The sequence below is a fragment of the Cetorhinus maximus genome, chromosome 34 (assembly GCF_964194155.1).
Source record: "Cetorhinus maximus chromosome 34, sCetMax3.hap1.1, whole genome shotgun sequence".
NCBI classification, from domain to species: Eukaryota; Metazoa; Chordata; class Chondrichthyes; order Lamniformes; family Cetorhinidae; genus Cetorhinus; species Cetorhinus maximus.
This window is the reverse complement of record NC_135912.1, coordinates 5,023,767-5,041,102: the sequence shown is the minus strand read 5'-3', so window position 1 is coordinate 5,041,102 and position 17,336 is coordinate 5,023,767. Positions and strand designations below refer to the sequence as shown.

Below are 17,336 nucleotides of genomic sequence, written 5' to 3'. Positions count from 1 at the left end.
TATGCTCAGTGATTGAGATTCCACAGCCCTTTGAGGAAGAGAATTCCAAAGATTCACCATCCTCACTGAAGAAATTCCTCCTCATCTCAGTCTTTAATGGCCTACCCCTTATTCTGAGACTGCATCCCCTGGTTCTAGACCCACCACTCAGGGGAAACACCCTATCCACATCTACCTCGTCATGCCCTGTACGTTTTCAATGAGATACTTCTTATTCTTCAAAGTTCCAGTTTCCTCAGTCTCCCCTCAAGACAATCCCGCTGTCCCATGGATTAGTCTCTATGGAATGAATTCTCTCTATGGCATGTATATCCTTCCTTCAATAAGGAGTCCAAACCTGTGCACATTACTGCAGGTGTGGTATTACCAAGGCTCTATGCAATTGCAGCAAAACGTCTTTACTCCTGGACTCAAATCTCCTTGCGATGAAGGCCAACATACTTGTAGTCTTCCTATTTGCTTGCTGCACCTGCACGCTGGCTTTTAGTAATTCATGAACAAGGACACCCAGGTCCCTTTGGACATCAACACTTCCCAACATCTCATCATTGAAGAAACACTCTGCCTTTCTGTTTTTTCTACCAAGGTGGATAACTTCACACTTATTCACATTATATTCCACCTGCTGTGTACTTGCCCACTCACTTATCATGTTCAAATCCCCTTGAATCCTCCTCACAACTTACGTTTCCGCCTAGTTTTATGTTATCAGCAAATTTGTAAATAATACATTTGATTCCCCACATCCAAATCAGTTATATAGACTGTGAATAGTTGTGGCCCCATCACTGGTCCTTGTGGTACCCCACTAGTCACAGCCTGCCAACCTGAGAATGACCCGTTTATTTCTACTCTGTTTTCTGTCTGTTAACCAATTCTCAATCCCTATCAATATATGACCCCAATCCCATGCGCTCTGATTTTGTTTTACTAACCTCCTATGTAGAATCTTTTCAAATGCTTTCTGAAAATCCAAATACACCACATCTACTGGTTCTCCTTTATTTATGCTACAAGTAACATTCTCAAAAACCCCCAACAAATTTGGCAACCATGATTTCCCTTTCATAAATCCACGTTGACCCTGCCCAATTTTACCATTCCTTTATAAAAGTCCAGTTATCACATCTTTTTTAATACATTCTAACATTTTCCCTGCTATTGATGTCAAACTAACAGGTCTGTAGTTCTCTTTTCTCCCTTCCTCCTTAAATTGTGGGGTTACACTTGTTACTTTCTAGTCTGCAGGAACCTTTCCAGAATCTATAGAATTTTGAAAGGTAACCACCAATGCATCCACTATCTCTACAGTCACCTTCTTCAACACTCTAGGATGAAGCTCATAAATTTATTCCCCATATACTTGTAGCATAGATAAAGTTCTCCTAAAGCACCAACTCTTCTTAGGATACATCACATGGATGCTGGCAACCCCCAGTGCCTTGCCCGAGAGGGCTATTATTATTCACATGCAAGCCTAAGCAGTGCATGACTGCTCTTCGACTGTGGCAGGCAACACAGGTAAGCCTGGGCCTATCGTAACCTGACGCCCCTGTGTTCACGCACACCTATCAGATAGGGTCAGTGAAAAACAATGTAGGAATGCCAACTCTGGTTAAATTCTCTCCTGCTTCACCCAGGGGCACTAGGACTGAATGTGGCATACGTACCGCAGCTAAGCTCTGGGCACACAGGTGGTAGTGACTCTGGGGTGGTCTGGTCTTTCAGCAGTGTGCGCGGCAGACATTGTGTCACAGCATGGCCAAATTTTCTAAACTCATCTCTTACGCTGGCAGTGGGAGGGAGCGGAGGGCGAGGGGACGGTGAGGGAGAGGTTCAGTATCTACGCTACTGGATGAGCAATCCAGAGTCTTCAATTTAAATTCAGTTGAAAAAATAAAGCTGGAATATAAAGCTAATATCAGTAGCGGTATGTATTAAACTACTGGATGGACATAAGAACCCATCTGGTTCACTAATAGCCTTCAGGGAAGGGACTCTGCTACCCTTATCCAGTCTGGCCTACATTTGATCCACTGCAATGTGACTGACCCTTAACTGTCCTCTGACTAGCCTAGTAAGCCACTCACTTTAGGGCTATTAGAGATCGGATATAATACTGGCCTTGTCAGTGACATCCACATCCCAGGAATTAGTTAAACAAAAATTTCAGTGCTAATTGCACAAAGGCTGAAAGCAGCCCCTCTGGCTGAAGCCATGGACCTTCCCTCCACCAGGGGTCTTCAGGGACCTGCATAAATAGTGGAGCCCCCTCAAATTAAGGGATCAAGGCACCTTCTTCATTTCTCTGCCCGAAGGCGGTCTGACCCACAGCAGCACGTTCTCACCACAGGTAGGGCAAGGAGACAGGTCCCAAATCCACCCCAGCCAGAACAGGGATCGAATCCAGTGCTGCTGGCACCAATTTGATCCACACTGGCCATACAATCGAGCCAACCAGTCCTCCCCCTGCAAGGATCTACAGGTTGATACTCAACTTGTTTGGCCATGTTATGAACACAGCATCCTTGGCCTTCAAGTCTTGGGGTGGGACTTGAACCTGGAGCTTCTGGCTCAGAGGGAGGGATGCTACCCAATGCGACTCAAGACCTCTTATCATCAGGACGTCTTGTGTTTTAGAAGTTAGGAAATGGCGCAGTGACCTAGCTGCAGAGTTTGCTACCTTTAACATGCAGGACCCTCACGGCAATTCCCCCATGAGAGTTCTCAATCTCAGCCATCAGGGGGCTGATCCATTCAGCAGCATTTATACATCGTGCATATAAGAGAGTCACTAATACATCCAATCGGGAAATTCAGGAGAAACTTCTTTACTCAGAGTGCTGAGAACGGGGAACATGCTACCACAGGGAGTGGTTGAGGTGAATGGTGTAGATACGTTTAAGGGGAAGCTGGATAAACACACCAGGGAGAAAGGAATAGAGGGTTACGTTGTTCGGACAAGATGGAGCTTGTGGGGAAAAATCGAAAACAGCACAAAACCAGTCATACCAGTTTCTGTGTAGTACACGATGTGTCATTTTATAAAATGGGAGAATAGTGACCATTACATGGTGTGGTGACAAGGGTGCTGAGAAATGGAGGTGGATAGAAGTTGAACCTGGGTCAGTGACTTTACCTCTGTTTTAGGCTTCTCGTCCAGCTGTGCCTCCCCCTCCGGTGGGCAAACAGAAACCTTGCAGCGCAGAGTCTGCCTCCTGCTGGCCTACACAGAAATTCAGAGAGTTTACTTTCAAACGCAGCAATGATTCTGGTGAAGTGAAACTCAAATTCGGCTTAGAGTCTAATCTCTCTACCGACTAAAGGAGGTGACACACCTTACAACAACTACTTATATTTATATAGCGCAGTATTTCAAGGTGCTTCACAGAAGCATTATAAAACAAAGTATGACACCAAGCCACGGAGGAACATAGGACTTAGGAGCAGGAGGGAAGTGAGAGTGGAAATTACAGAAGCACTAGTGATACTCTTCCAGTCTTCCTTAGACACAGGGGAGGTGCCAGAGGGCTGGAGACCTGCGAATGTTACACCCTTGTTCAAAAAGGGGTGCAAGGATAAAGTTGGCAACTACAGGCCAGTCAGTTTGACCTCAGTGGTGAGGAAACTTCTAGAAACTAGTACGGGATAAAATCAATAATCACTTCGACAAGTGCAGGATAATTAAGGAAAGCCAGTGTGGATTCATCAAGGGAAAATCATGTTTAACTATCTTGCTGCAGTTTTTTTTGAGGTAACAGAGAAGGTTGATAAAGGAAACGCTGTTAATGTGGTGTATATAGATTTTCAAAAGGCATTTGATACAGTGCCACACAACAGATTTGTGAGCAAAATTCTAGGTCATGGAATAAAAGGAAAAGTAAGCACTTGGATAAGACACATGCTGAGTGACAGGAAACACAGTAGTGATTAATGGTTGTTTTTCAGATTGGAGGAAGGTTTGTACTGGATTTCCTCAGGGGTTCAGTGTTGGGACCCTTGTTGTTCCTGATATATATTAATGACCTAGACTGTGGTGTGCAGGGCATGATTTCAAAATTTGCCGATGAAACGAAGATTGGAAATGTTGTCAACTGTGATGGGGGTCGTCTTGAGTTTCAAAATTACATTGGCATGTTGGTGGATTGGGCAGACGAGGTTCAATGCAGAGAAGTGTGAACATAATTTGTTTTGGCAGGAAGGATATGGTGAGGCAGTATAAAATAAAGGGCGAGTCTCTAAAGAAGGTGCAGGAACGGAGGAACCTCGGTGTATATTTACATAGGTCATTGAAGATGCAGGGCATGTTGAGAGAGCAGTTAATAAAGGATATATTTTATTAGGCTTTATTAATAGAGGTATTGAGTACAAGAGTAAGGAAGTCATGTTGAACTTGTATAAGACACTAGTTAGGCCTCACTTGGAGTACTGCGTCCAGTTCTGGGCACCATACTTGAGGAGGGGTGTGAAGGCACTGGGGAGAGTACAGAGGAGATTCACAAGAATGATTCCTGGGATGAAGAACTGTAGTGATGAGGATAGATTGGAGAGGTTGGGACTCTTTTCCTTGGAGAAAGGAAGACTGAGAGGAGCTTGAGGTACTCAACAGGGTAAATAGTGAGAAACTGTTCCCACTCATGAGAACATCAAGAACCAGAGGGCACAGGTTCAAAATAATTGGCAAAAGGAGTAAATGTGATGTGAGGAAAAGTTTTTTCACCCAGAGGGTGGCTGGAGTCTGGAACAAACTTCCTGAAAGGGTGGTGGAGGCAGGTTTGATGGAGGTATTCAAAAGGGAATTGGATTGCTACCTGAAAAGAGGGAATATGCAAGGTTACAAGGATAAGACAGGAGAGTGGGACTAGGTAGAATGCTGTTTCAGAGAGCCAGTGCAGACTCAATGGGTCGAATGGCCTCCTTCTGCACTGTAAAGATCCTGTGATACTGTGAGTAGGCCATTCAGCCTCTTGCGCCTGCTCTGGCATTCGATAAGATTATGGCTGATTGGATTGTGGTCTCAACTCCACTTTCCTGCTTGTCCCCCACAACCCTCAGCTCCCTTGTTGATCAAAAATCTTATCTAACTTAGCCTTGAATATATACAATGAGCCAGCCTCCACTGCTCTCTGTAGAAGAGAATTCCACAAACTAATGACCCTCAGAGAAAAACTCTCTCATCTCCATCTCAAAAGAGTCCTCTTATTCTTAAACTGTGTTCCCTAATTCTAGCCTCCATCACAAGAGGAAATGTCCTCCTGGTACCTACCCTATTGAGTCCCCTCAGGATCAAATATGTTACAATAAGATCACCTCTCATTCTTCTATACTCCAATGGGTATAGACCCAACCTGTATAACCTTTCTTCATAAGATAACCCCTTCACACCAGGAATGAGTCGAGTGAACCTTCTCTGAACTGCTTATAACGCAATTATATCCTTTTTCAAATAAGGAGGACGAAACTGCACACAATATTCCAGATGTGGTCTCACCAAGGCCCTGTATGGATGCAGTAAAACTTCCCTACTTTTATATTCCGTTCCCCTTGCAATAAATAAAGAGATATTAGGTCAGGTTACCAAAAGCTTGGTCAAAGAGATCGGCTTTGAGGAGACTCTTAAAGGAAGAAAGCGAAGTGGAGAGGCATAGGGATGATATTCCAGAGTTTAGAGCCCAGGCAGCTAAAGTGCCTTTAGCTTTTAGCCGAGCTGGCCTCCAATGGTGCAGAGATTAAAATCGGGAAAGCTTAAGCAGCCAAAATTAGAGGGGCACATAGATCTGAGAGGGTTATGGGAGTGGAGGAGATTACAGACCCAAAACGTTAACTCTGCTTCTCTCCCCACAGATGCTGCCAGAGTTGTTGAGTACTTTTAACAATTTTTGCTTTTATTCTGGATTTCCAGTATTTGGCTTTTGGATCAAGATAAGGATCAGAGGCAGATAAACAGAGTAGAATTACCAATGGGCCTTGATCTAATCTTACTATCTAGCTTCTCCTGAAGCTCGTCTATAAAATTCGTCTCAACCGTCTCTGTGCCATGGTGGCGAGTTTCTCATTCTCACCACTCTCTGGCTAAACAAGTTTTTATTCGGAATTCCTATTTTTTTTTTTACGCAGCATGTTTAGGATCTGCCTGAGAACGTGCTGGAGGCATGCTCAATCGTGGCTTCACAAATAGGAGAGAGTAACAAAAAAATATTTGTAGGGCTACGGGGAAAAGGTGGGCAGTTTGACCAGCTGAGTTGCTCTTGCAGAGGGTCAGCACAGACAGGGAGGACCAAATGGCTGCTAATGTTGCAACTGTGTTACAATGAAGTGTAGATGTCCTTTACTAACTGGGGAAAGGTTATGGCAAACCGATTTCCACCTGTGGAGGGGGAAAGAAAAGGGAGTCTGTGCTCTCTGGGTTATGTGAATAAAACCTCTTAAGAATGGCTCAAGATTCCTCCTTTGCTCAGTGAATGATAGCAATGGTCTCCTTGCTGTAACCATTCTATGATTCTATAATGGCAGGGCGAGTTTGAGAAGCTGAATGACCTATACCTGTTGGTAGGGACTATATTTCCAATTTGAATAAAAAACATTATTGAGAGATAAACGATGTTCATTTATCTCTCACCTTTAATGCAAAGCTTGGTCAAAGAGATTTTAAGGACTGACTGAAATGAGGAGGGAGAGTCGGGAGATTTAGAGGGGAGCTCCAACATATGGGCCTGGATAGCTGGCTTTAGAAGATCGCAACGCACTTTTTCCAAGGGGAGGTGTTCTGACCAAAAATAATAATAACAGAAAATGCTGGAAATATTCAGCAGGTCTGGCAGCATCTGCAGAGGGAGAAACAGAGTTAACATTTCGAGACCCGTCTATCCCAGCCTTAAATATATTCAGTGATGGAGCATCCACAATCTTCAGGGGTAGAGAATTCCAAAGATTCACAATCACCTGAGTGAAGAAATTCCTCATCTCAGTCCTAAACGATCACCCCCCTTATCCTGAGACTGTGACCCCCTTGTTCTAAATTCCCCAGCCAAAGAAAACATCAACTCAGCAATGACCCTGTCAAGCCCCTTCATGATCTTGGATGTTTCAATGAGATCATCTCTCATCCTTCTAAGCTTTAGAGAACGTAGGCCCAACTTACTCAGCCTTTCACCATAGGACAACCTTCTCACCCCAGGGACCAGTATTGTGAACCTTTGCTGCACCATCCTCTGTGCAAGCATAGCCTTTCTTAAACATGGAGACCAAAACTACACACAGTACTCCAGGTGTGGTCTCACCAAAGCTTCGTACAACTGCAGCAAGACTTCTTTATTCCTGTACTCCAATCCCCTTGCAATAAAGGCCAACATGCCCTTTGTTTTCTGAATTGCTTGCTGTACCTCCGTGCTAAATGTATTTTTGCACGGACACCCAAGTCTCTCTAAAAATTCACACATTTGAAAAAAAAATTCTGCTTTTCTATTCTTAAGACCAAAGTGAATAACCTCTCACTTCCCCACGTTATACTCCATCTGCCACCTCATTGCCCACTACTTAACCTGTCTATCCCTCTTTGCATCCTCCTCACAGCTTGCGTTCCCCCTAGCTTTATTATCAAAAAACTTAGATGAAGAGACAGAGAGTAATGTATCTAGGACATTAATAGATTGAAAATAGTTAAGGCCCCAGCACTGATCCTTGCAGCACTCCACGAGACACAGCCTGCCAACTTCAAAATGCCCCATTTATCTCTGCCTACTCTGCTTCCCATCTGTTAACCAATCTTGTATATATGCCTATGTATCACCCCCAACTCCATGAGCCTTTATCTTGCTTTTGTAACCTCTTCTGTGGCACCTTATCAAATGCCTTTTGGAAATCCAAGTGTAATACATCTCCCTGTTCCCCATTATCTACCCTTCTCCTAACAAATTTGTCAAACAAGATTTCCTTTCTGTAAAAAAAAACTGACTTGTTCCAATTTTCTAAGTGCATTGTTATGATTTCTTTAATACTAGATTCCAGCACCTACCCAATGTCAGGCTAACTGACCTGTAATTCTCCTGTTTTTTTCTGCCTCCTTTCTTGAGCAGCAGTGTTACATTTCAGCCTGCAAGTTCACTCCCCTCAAGTTGCTGTGCGTTGCCAGCATCTTCTGGGCTTCACCCTCAATTGTCTCGGACTGGCAGGCTTCCTTTGATGTCAGCCACGGCTCAGTGCATAGGATCAAGCCAGAAGGTCGTGGGTTTGAGCCTCACTCCAGAGCCTTGGAGCACCACAATCCAGGCTGACACTCCCGGCGCAGTACCGAGGGAGCGCAACACTGACGGCGGTGCCTTCTTGTGGGCGAGATTTGAAAACAGAGGCACCACTTGCTCTCTGGGGTGGACATTAGAGACCCTACAGCCGCTGCTGGAAGAGGTGGTACGTGGGTGGGGTGCCAAAAGGCATTTGATAAGGTGCCACAGAAGAGGTTCATACACAAGATAAAGACTTGTGGAGTTGGGGGGCGGCGATGGATAAGTGTGAGGTTATCCATTTTGGTTGGAAGAATAAAAAGGCAACTTATTATTTAAATGGAGAGAAACTTCAGAATGCTTCAGTGCAGGGGGATCTGGGTGTCCTCGTGCATGAATCACTGAAAGCTAGTATGCAGGTACAGCAGGTAATAAGGAAGGCAAATGGAATTTTGGCATTTATTGCTAAAGGAATAGAGTATAAAAATAGGGAAGTGTTGTTGCAACTGTACAAGGCATTGGTGAGACCGCACCTGGAGTACTGTGCACAGCTTTGGTCCCCTTACTTGAGGAAGGGTGTAGTTGCACTGGAGGCGGTTCACTAGATTGATTCGAGATGCGGGGCTTGTCTTATGATGAGAGATTGAGCAGTTTAGGCCTATACTTGCTAGAGTTTAGAAGGACAAGAGGAGATCTAATTGAGGTATATAAGATTCTAAAGGCGATAGACAAAGAAGACGTGGAGCGGATGTGACCCCTTGTGGGGCATTCTAGAACGAGAGGTCATCGTTTTAGGCTAAGGGGTGGTAGATTTAAATCAGAGATGAGGAGGAATTACTTTTCTTGAAGGGTCGCGAATCTGTGGAATTCACTACCTCAGAGTGCAGTGGATGCCGGGACGCTGATTAAATTTAAGGAGGAAATAGACAGATTTTTAATGAGTAACGGGTTGAAAGGTTATGGGAAGAGGGCAGGAAATTGGAGTTGAGGCCGAAATGAGATCAGCCATGATCGTATTGAATGGCGGGGCAGGCTCGAGGGGCTGAATCGCCTACTCCTGCTCCTCATTCTTACGTTCCTATGCTATGTTCTTATAGATAGGCACGGATGATACCGGATAGGGTGACGGATGAGAAGCAGGGCAGATAGAGATAAAAGGGGCATTTTCAAGTTGGCGGGCTGTGACTCCTGGAACACTGCAAGGATCAGTACTAGGACCTTAACTATTCTCAATCTACAGTAATGCTTTGGATACCTTACTCTCTGTCCCTTCACCTAAGTTTTTTGATGATCTGATCTGATCTCTCGGCCAATATTCATCCCTCAATGAACATTGCAATTTTTTTTTTGAAAAAAAAGAATCATTGCTTGTGGGATCTTGCTGTGCGCCTCCTGCATTGCAGCAAGTGGCTGCATTTCAAAGGAACGAAACATAAAACTTTTATCGCTTGCGAAGAGTCCTGGAGCCTGACCTGAGGCTAAATCAATGCAAATTCCTTCCCTGCGGCGACGAGGATGAGGAACTCACTCACATGGCGAGTTGGTGGGGCAAAATGATTATTCTCGCCATCGACTCGGTGTTCTCCTCACCCCGTGCAAAGGCTTTATATATATTTTTTTAAAAAAGCAAGCGACCATGGTGTTAAAGGCAGCACAAGCACGAACCCGAAACCCAACCGAAACCTTCCCCCCCCCCCCAACTTCCCAGTCAACTCACCATCTTCTTCAACCCTGCCTGGCTCGCGCCGAATCCAAGGATCGTGGGGGAGGGGCGAGGGGGGAGCGGGGTCAAGGGTTAGCGGCGGGGGTGGGGGGCGGGATCACGGGCTGCCGCCATTTTATTTTCCGGCGCCCAACCGTCCCGGCGTCTCGCTCGCACCGCGCGAGGGGGAAGGGGAGGGGGGAGGCGCCATCTTTGTTAGGGGCAAACGATGGAGGAAGAGAAGGAGAAGTCGGGCCCTCACAGGCGCCTGCCGCCATTTTCTCTTCGGGCACAGCGCCAGGGGCGGCGCCATATTTGTTGGGGGCAAATGATTCTCGGACCGCTGCCCTGGTTTGCTTTGTGTACCGAGCGTCGTCGGGAGGTGGGGTGCGGTAGGTTTGTTTTCAGTTCCTCTGTTTTCTTTTGTAATGCTGTATAAACTATATATATATAGTTTTTTCTGGCCAAAGCCGAAGATAAGGTGGCGCCCTCTGCGGTTGGAGGCTCAAAATGTCCTTTTCTCCACCCCTCCCCCTCAAAAAAATTATTTTAAAGGGGCACAGGCTCATATAAGCACCAAAACAAACATAAAAGAAAGGAAAACAAAATAAAAACAGAATTACCTGGAAAAACTCAGCAAGTCTGGCAGCATCGGCGGAGAAGAAATCAGTCAACGTTTCGAGCCCTCATGGCCCTTCAGCAGAACTGAAGCATAGTTTCAACAAGGGAGAAATATAAATTGGTTTAAGGTGGGTGGGGGGGAAGAGACACATTGAGGGTGTGGTGTGAGCAGATAATCAAAAGATGTCAGAGACAAAAGGGTCAAAGAGGTGTTGAAGGTGGTGGTCTTTGTCTGAGAAAAGTGCTAATTAAGAATGCAAGACAGGATATTCAAAGTACAGCTCTAGTGGGGGTGGGGTGGAAAGACTAAAGGTTTTAGTTTTAGATTTAAAAATAATGGAAATAGGTGGGGAAAGAAGAATCTATATAGATTATTGAAAAAAAAGGCGGGTGGGGGGGGAAAGAAACGGGGTGGGGATGGGGGGAGGGGGAGTTTAAGATCTAAAGTTGTTGAATTCAATATTCAGCCCAGAAGGCTGTAAAGTGCCTAGTCGGAAGATGAGGTGCTGTTCCTCCAGTTTGCGTTGGGCTTCACTGGAACAATGCAGCAAGCCAAGGACAGACATGTGGGCAAGAGAACAGGGTGGAGTGTTAAAATGGCAAGCGACAGGGAGGTTTGGGTCTTTCTTGCGGACAGACCGCAGGTGTTCCGCAAAACGGTCGCCCAGTTTGCGTTTGGTCTCTCCAATGTAGAGGAGACCGCATTGGGAGCAACGAATGCAGTAGACTAAGTTAGGGGAAATGCAAGTGAAATGCTGCTTCACTTGAAAGGAGTGTTTGGGCCCTTGGACGGTGAGGAGAGAGGAAGTGAAGGGGCAGGTGTCCAGTCCCTTCCCACCTACATCCGTGATTCCTCTGACACCTTACGTCACATCAACAATTTCCAGTTCCCTGGCCCCAACCGCTTCCTCTTCACCATGGATGTCCAATCCCTCTACACCTCCATCCCCCACCAGGATGGTCTGAGGGCCCTTAGCTTCTTCCTTGAACAGAGGCCCCAACAATCCCCATCCACCACTACTCTCCTCCGTCTGGCTGAACTTGTTCTCACACTGAACAATTTCTCCTTTAACTCCTCTCACTTCCTCCAAATAAAAGGTGTGGCTATGGGTACCCGCATGGGCCCCAGCTATGCCTGTCTCTTTATGGGGTATGTGGAACATTCCTTGTTCCAGTCCTACTCCGGCCCCCTCCCACAACTCTTTCTCCGGTACATCGATGATTACTTCGGTGCTGCTTCATGCTCTCGTCGGGACCTGGAAAAATTTATTAATTTTGCTTCCAATCTCCACCCCTCCATCATCTTCACATGGTCCATCTCTGACACTTCTCTTCCCTTCCTTGACCTCTCTGTCTCAATTTCTGATGATAGACTGTCCACCAATATCCATTACAAGCCTACCGACTCCCACAGCTACCTCGACTACAGCTCCTCACACCCCGCTTCCTGTAAAGACTCCATCCCATTCTCTCAGTTCCTTCGCCTCCGTCGCATCTGTTCTGATGACGCTACCTTCAAAAACAGCTCCTCGGACATGTCCTCCTCCTTCCTTAACCGAGGTTTTCCATCCACGGTCGTTGACAGGGCCCTCAACCGTGTCCGGCCCATATCCCGCGCATCCTCCCTCACGCCTTCTCCTCCTTCCCAGAAACATGATAGGGTCCCCCTTGTCCTCACTTATCACCCCACCAGCCTCCGCATTCAAAGGATCATCCTCCGCCATTTCCGCCAACTCCAGCATGATGCCACCACCAAACACATCTTCCCTTCACCCCCCTTGACAGCATTCCGTAGGGATCGTTCCCTCCGGGACACCCTGGTCCACTCCTCCATCACCCCCTACTCCTCAACCCCCACTTATGGCACCTCCCCATGCCCACGCAGAAGATGCAACACCTGCCCCTTCACTTCCTCTCTCCTCACCGTCCAAGGGCCCAAACACTCCTTTCAAGTGAAGCAGCATTTCACTTGCATTTCCCCTAACTTAGTCTACTGCATTCGTTGCTCCCAATGCGGTCTCCTCTACATTGGAGAGACCAAACGCAAACTGGGCGACCGTTTTGCGGAACACCTGCGGTCTGTCCGCAAGAAAGACCCAAACCTCCCTGTCGCTTGCCATTTTAACACTCCACCCTGTTCTCTTGCCCACATGTCTGTCCTTGGCTTGCTGCATTGTTCCAGTGAAGCCCAACGCAAACTGGAGGAACAGCACCTCATCTTCCGACTAGGCACTTTACAGCCTTCTGGGCTGAATATTGAATTCAACAACTTTAGATCTTAAACTCCCCCTCCCCCCATCCCCACCCCGTTTCTTTCCCCCCCCACCCGCCTTTTTTTTCAATAATCTATATAGATTCTTCTTTCCCCACCTATTTCCATTATTTTTAAATCTAAAACTAAAACCTTTAGTCTTTCCACCCCACCCCCACTAGAGCTGTACTTTGAATATCCTGTCTTGCATTCTTAATTAGCACTTTTCTCAGACAAAGACCACCACCTTCAACACCTCTTTGACCCTTTTGTCTCTGACATCTTTTGATTATCTGCTCACACCACACCCTCAATGTGTCTCTTCCCCCCCACCCACCTTAAACCAATTTATATTTCTCCCTTGTTGAAACTATGCTTCAGTTCTGCTGAAGGGCCATGAGGGCTCGAAACGTTGACTGATTTCTTCTCCGCCGATGCTGCCAGACTTGCTGAGTTTTTCCAGGTAATTCTGTTTTTATTTTGTTTTGGATTTCCAGCATCCGCAGTAGCTTTTAGCTTTTTGTTTTTATAAAAGAAAGGAAAACTTATGAACTTGAAATGGTAAGGTGGTTGCTGCTGTACCCACTGTGCTCGCTGCCATTCCCCGGTGAGCTGCACCAGCCACGGAGAGGTGCCGATGGGCACCATGAGCTTGCCGGCCTGACCACTCCAAGGGTTGCCAACCCTGGCAGGATGTATTCCTGGAGCTCACCCGCGCTCCCACTTTCAACCACCCTGCCCCAGGCAGTCAAACAACCCATCTCCAACATTTTTACAATGGATAAGCAAAGATGCTCAAAGGAACAAGAGAAAAAAACACGTTCTTTTAATACCTCTACGATTTTGTTCACCCGGAGTTTCTTAGAGAATAATAATTATTCTGGGAGATTAATCATTAATTCCTGGGGACTCCCAGGAGGGTTGGCATAGGTTGCCTGGGTGACTGCCATCCTGGGGGCTACCATTGACCAGACTGCAGCAGCCATATAAATACCGGTGACTACAAGAGCAGGTCAGAGGCTGGGAATTCTGTGGAGAGTAACTCGCCTCCCGACTCCCCAAAACCTGTCTACCATTTACAAGGCACAAGTCAGGAGTGTGATGGAATACTCTCCACTTGTCTGGATGAATGCAGCTCCAACAACCCTCAAGGACCGCGACACCATCCAGCACAAAGCAACCCACTTGACCAGCACCTCATCCACCACCTTAAACATTAATTTCCTCCACCTCTGACGCATAGTGACAATGGGGCTGTCAACCCTCCTGCTTTAGCTGGGAGTCTATCGGAATGGGCATCTACCCATTAAATGCAATCTGGGAGGTTTTTAAAACAATGTTTTAAGCTGGAGTTGCCAACCCTAAGTGGCGCCATGTGTACCAGATGTAAAATGCATTGTTTCCAAGCCTCCTTTGGCAGCATCTTCCGAGTCCATGACCCACCACCTCGAAAGTCATTGGGCACCAGACGTCTGGGAGCACCAATACCTGCAAGTTCCCTTCCAAGTCACACACCATTCTGACTTGGAAACGATATCACCATTCCTTCACTGTCGCTGGGTCAGAAATACGAAACTCCCTCCCTAACAGGATGCTGGGTGAACCAACACCAGATGGACTACAGCGTTTCAAGAAGGCGGCTCCACCATCACCTTCTCAAGGGCAATTAGGGATGAGCAACAAATGTTGGCCTAGCCAGCGATGTTCACAACCCAAGAAACAATTTTTAAAACCCGCGCGCCCTGTGTTGTACATTCACAGGAGCTGACACTGAAACGCAGATTTGGCCATTCATCAAGTGTGGGGCTAAACAGTCAATGTCAGCAGACTACTTGATCAAATAGTCGTCACAGCTGAGTCTGCGCCTGTCCTCACCCGCATCCACTGGTGTGTATTTTTTTTTTGCAGGGGGCCATCAACTGGAGTTCAAGCACTGGGATCCTGGCTACATCCATCCACATGTCCAGGTTTGAGGCCTATTGTAGTGTCCCAACTGATGCCCGGGAGACAATCAATTTATTGGTAGCTGTGGTTCAGTTGGTAGCACTCTCGTCTCTTGTGTCACAAGGTCTCAGGTTCAAGTGCCGTTCCAGGACTTGAGCACAGAAATCAAGGCTGGCACTGCAGTGCAGTGCTGAGGGAGTGCTGCACTGTTGGAGTTGCTGTCTTTGGATGAAGCATTAAACGGAGGCCCCATTTGCCCACTCGGTTGGATGTTAATTGTGAAGAAGAGCAGGGGAGTTCTCCCTGGTGTCCTGGCCAATGTTTATCCTTTAACCGTCATCACAAAAGATTAACTGGTCATTATCACTGTTGTTTGTGGCAGCTTGGCTGCTGCATTTCCAACATTATACAACAGTGGCTACACTTCAAAAACACTCCTTTGGCTGTAAAGTGCTTTGAGATGTCTGGCAGTTGTGAAAACCGCAAGTCATGTTTTTACTCTGAGCGACTGCATCAGTAAAATGGACATTTCGATTGAGCTTTGTGATTTCAAAGTCTGATGGTTTGTCCTGTAGGGGATGCTGTTGGCAGTTTTATAAATCTTGCCACAGAGAATTGTCTGAATGCATTTTTTGACCCTCTATATTAATATGAAATCATTAATATGAAATGCCAGTGTTATATAACAGGCTGGCAATTTGCATTGCTGCTCTGCTTCGTTCCCCAGACTTGGAATATTGTTCAATTCTGGACTTTTTCAATGGACACACAATTGCCAACTTAACTATTTGCCACATGCAAGCTGTGCTGGCACCAAAGAAAGACAACCATTTGAATGTTTACTTTTGTCGGTGTCAGTTAACCTTTTTCTGCTTTGTTTCACTTTTGCCAGGTGTCGGTCTTGGCTCAGTGCAGTGACTAACTGTCCCACCCCTGAGTCACGGGGTTGTGGATTCAAGTTCCCACTCCAGAGACCTCGGCACAAAATCTAGGCTAACACTAACAGTGCCAGTGATGCACTGTCAGAGGTGCCATCTTTCAGATCAGATTTTAACAAAAGACCCCGTCTATCCCATGGCACCATTGTCCCTCTGGTATCCGGGCCAATGTTCATCGTTCGCCCGGCCGGCATCAAAAACTGGCCATTAATTTTATCATTTTGTCTGGGACCTTGAGGATGCGAAAGGTGCTATGTAAATGCAAATTGTTCATCTGCAGCCTCTGCCAATGTCTTGAGTAACTCACCCTCAGATTTCTAAATAATACGTAGTGCCAATCATGTTGCAGTGTTTCAAAATGTTTCCCCCCATAGTGTATTGAAGTGTCACACGGTTTTCATATAAGCAGTCACAAAAAAACAGTAAGATAGGTGACTAGTTAGCCTGCTTCTTTGTGGGTGCTGTTTCAGAGAGGAATGCTGACCAGGATCTCCCTGTTCCTCTTCAAGCAGTGCTGTGGAATCTTTTCCTCGGCCTTGGTTGATCTAAAGAACGACACCTCTGGCAATGTAGCACTCGCTCAGTGCCGCATTAAATTGTCAGCCAAGATTACCTGTTCGAGTCTTGGTCGGTGGCTAACACTGAGGGGGGCGGGTCAGGTGGGGGCAGTGTACCACCCACCGACATATTCAGTGCACTTACACGCTGAGCTACAGCTCAGAGGTCATTCCGTAGCAAATGGCAGATGTTAACCTGCATCTGGAACTTTGCTCTCAGATGTGCTCACTGACCTCTTTTGACTCCCGGTCAAACAACACCTCAGTTTTAAATTTTCATCCTTGTTTTCAAATCCCTCCATGGCCTCAACCTTCCCTATCTATGTAACCTTCTCCAGCCCCACAACCCTCCAAGACTTCTGTGCTCTTCTAATGCTGGACTCTGCATCCCCGGTTTTAATTCCCCGCTCTTGGTGGCCGAGTTTTGGGTTGACTAGGCCCTAACCTCTGGAATTGCTTTCCTAAATCTCTACCTCTCTTTCTTCTTTTAAGGTGCTCCTTGAATCCTACTGCTTTGACCAAGCTTATGTCCATTTGCCCTACTGTCGTCGACGGCTATCACTCGATTTGAGAATGACGTCTACTCAGGGTCAGATCTTTGGGCACAGGGGGCATGATATCCTACAAGTTAGTGGGATCTGGAGTGCAGGATTTGCTTCCTTTTCTTTCCTTCTCTGTTGCCACTCTGCTCCATCATTGAGACGTTTGGACTCAGCCTGATGCAGCTTCATAGACGCAGCTTGATGGAGTTGTCACCATTTTGAATGATGGGTAGCGAGCTCCCCCAGTCTTCTTCTTATCGTGTCCACGGACAGTCTATACATGGCCCAGCCAGAACTGGACACATTTTTGCGCCTTGTTGTTGAATTCGGCAAGATCTGCAACAGTGCAGGGTTTCTCTAGCGATAGGCATTGCAGAAGATGTTGCATAGTCTGTGGCCCAGTTCCACATTCATAAGTTGTCGGGCTGGTTGTATATCCACATTTGCTTAGTGACACCTTTGAACGACCTACACCAGTCCTAAGTCTGTTAAGGCACTTCCAGGTTGCCCAGTTGCAATTAGCTCCTGGGGGAAGGCTTTCATCCGGTAGAATTTCCATCGC

At 46.4% G+C, this 17,336-nt stretch overlaps 1 protein-coding gene across 1 annotated transcript in view; it reads right to left on the bottom strand.

Annotated features, from left to right (window-relative positions):
• Positions 1-10,214, bottom strand: part of LOC144671845 (uncharacterized) — a 148,006-nt gene extending 137,792 nt beyond the window's left edge. The window contains exons 1-2 of the mRNA XM_078533894.1: positions 9,937-10,214; positions 3,140-3,226 (exon numbers count right to left, since the gene is read on the bottom strand). Coding sequence (XP_078390020.1) covers positions 3,140-3,226; positions 9,937-9,939 — 90 coding nt within the window. The 5' untranslated portion in view covers positions 9,940-10,214. The remainder of the gene's footprint in view (positions 1-3,139; positions 3,227-9,936) is intronic.
• Positions 10,215-17,336: the final 7,122 nt, after the last annotated feature.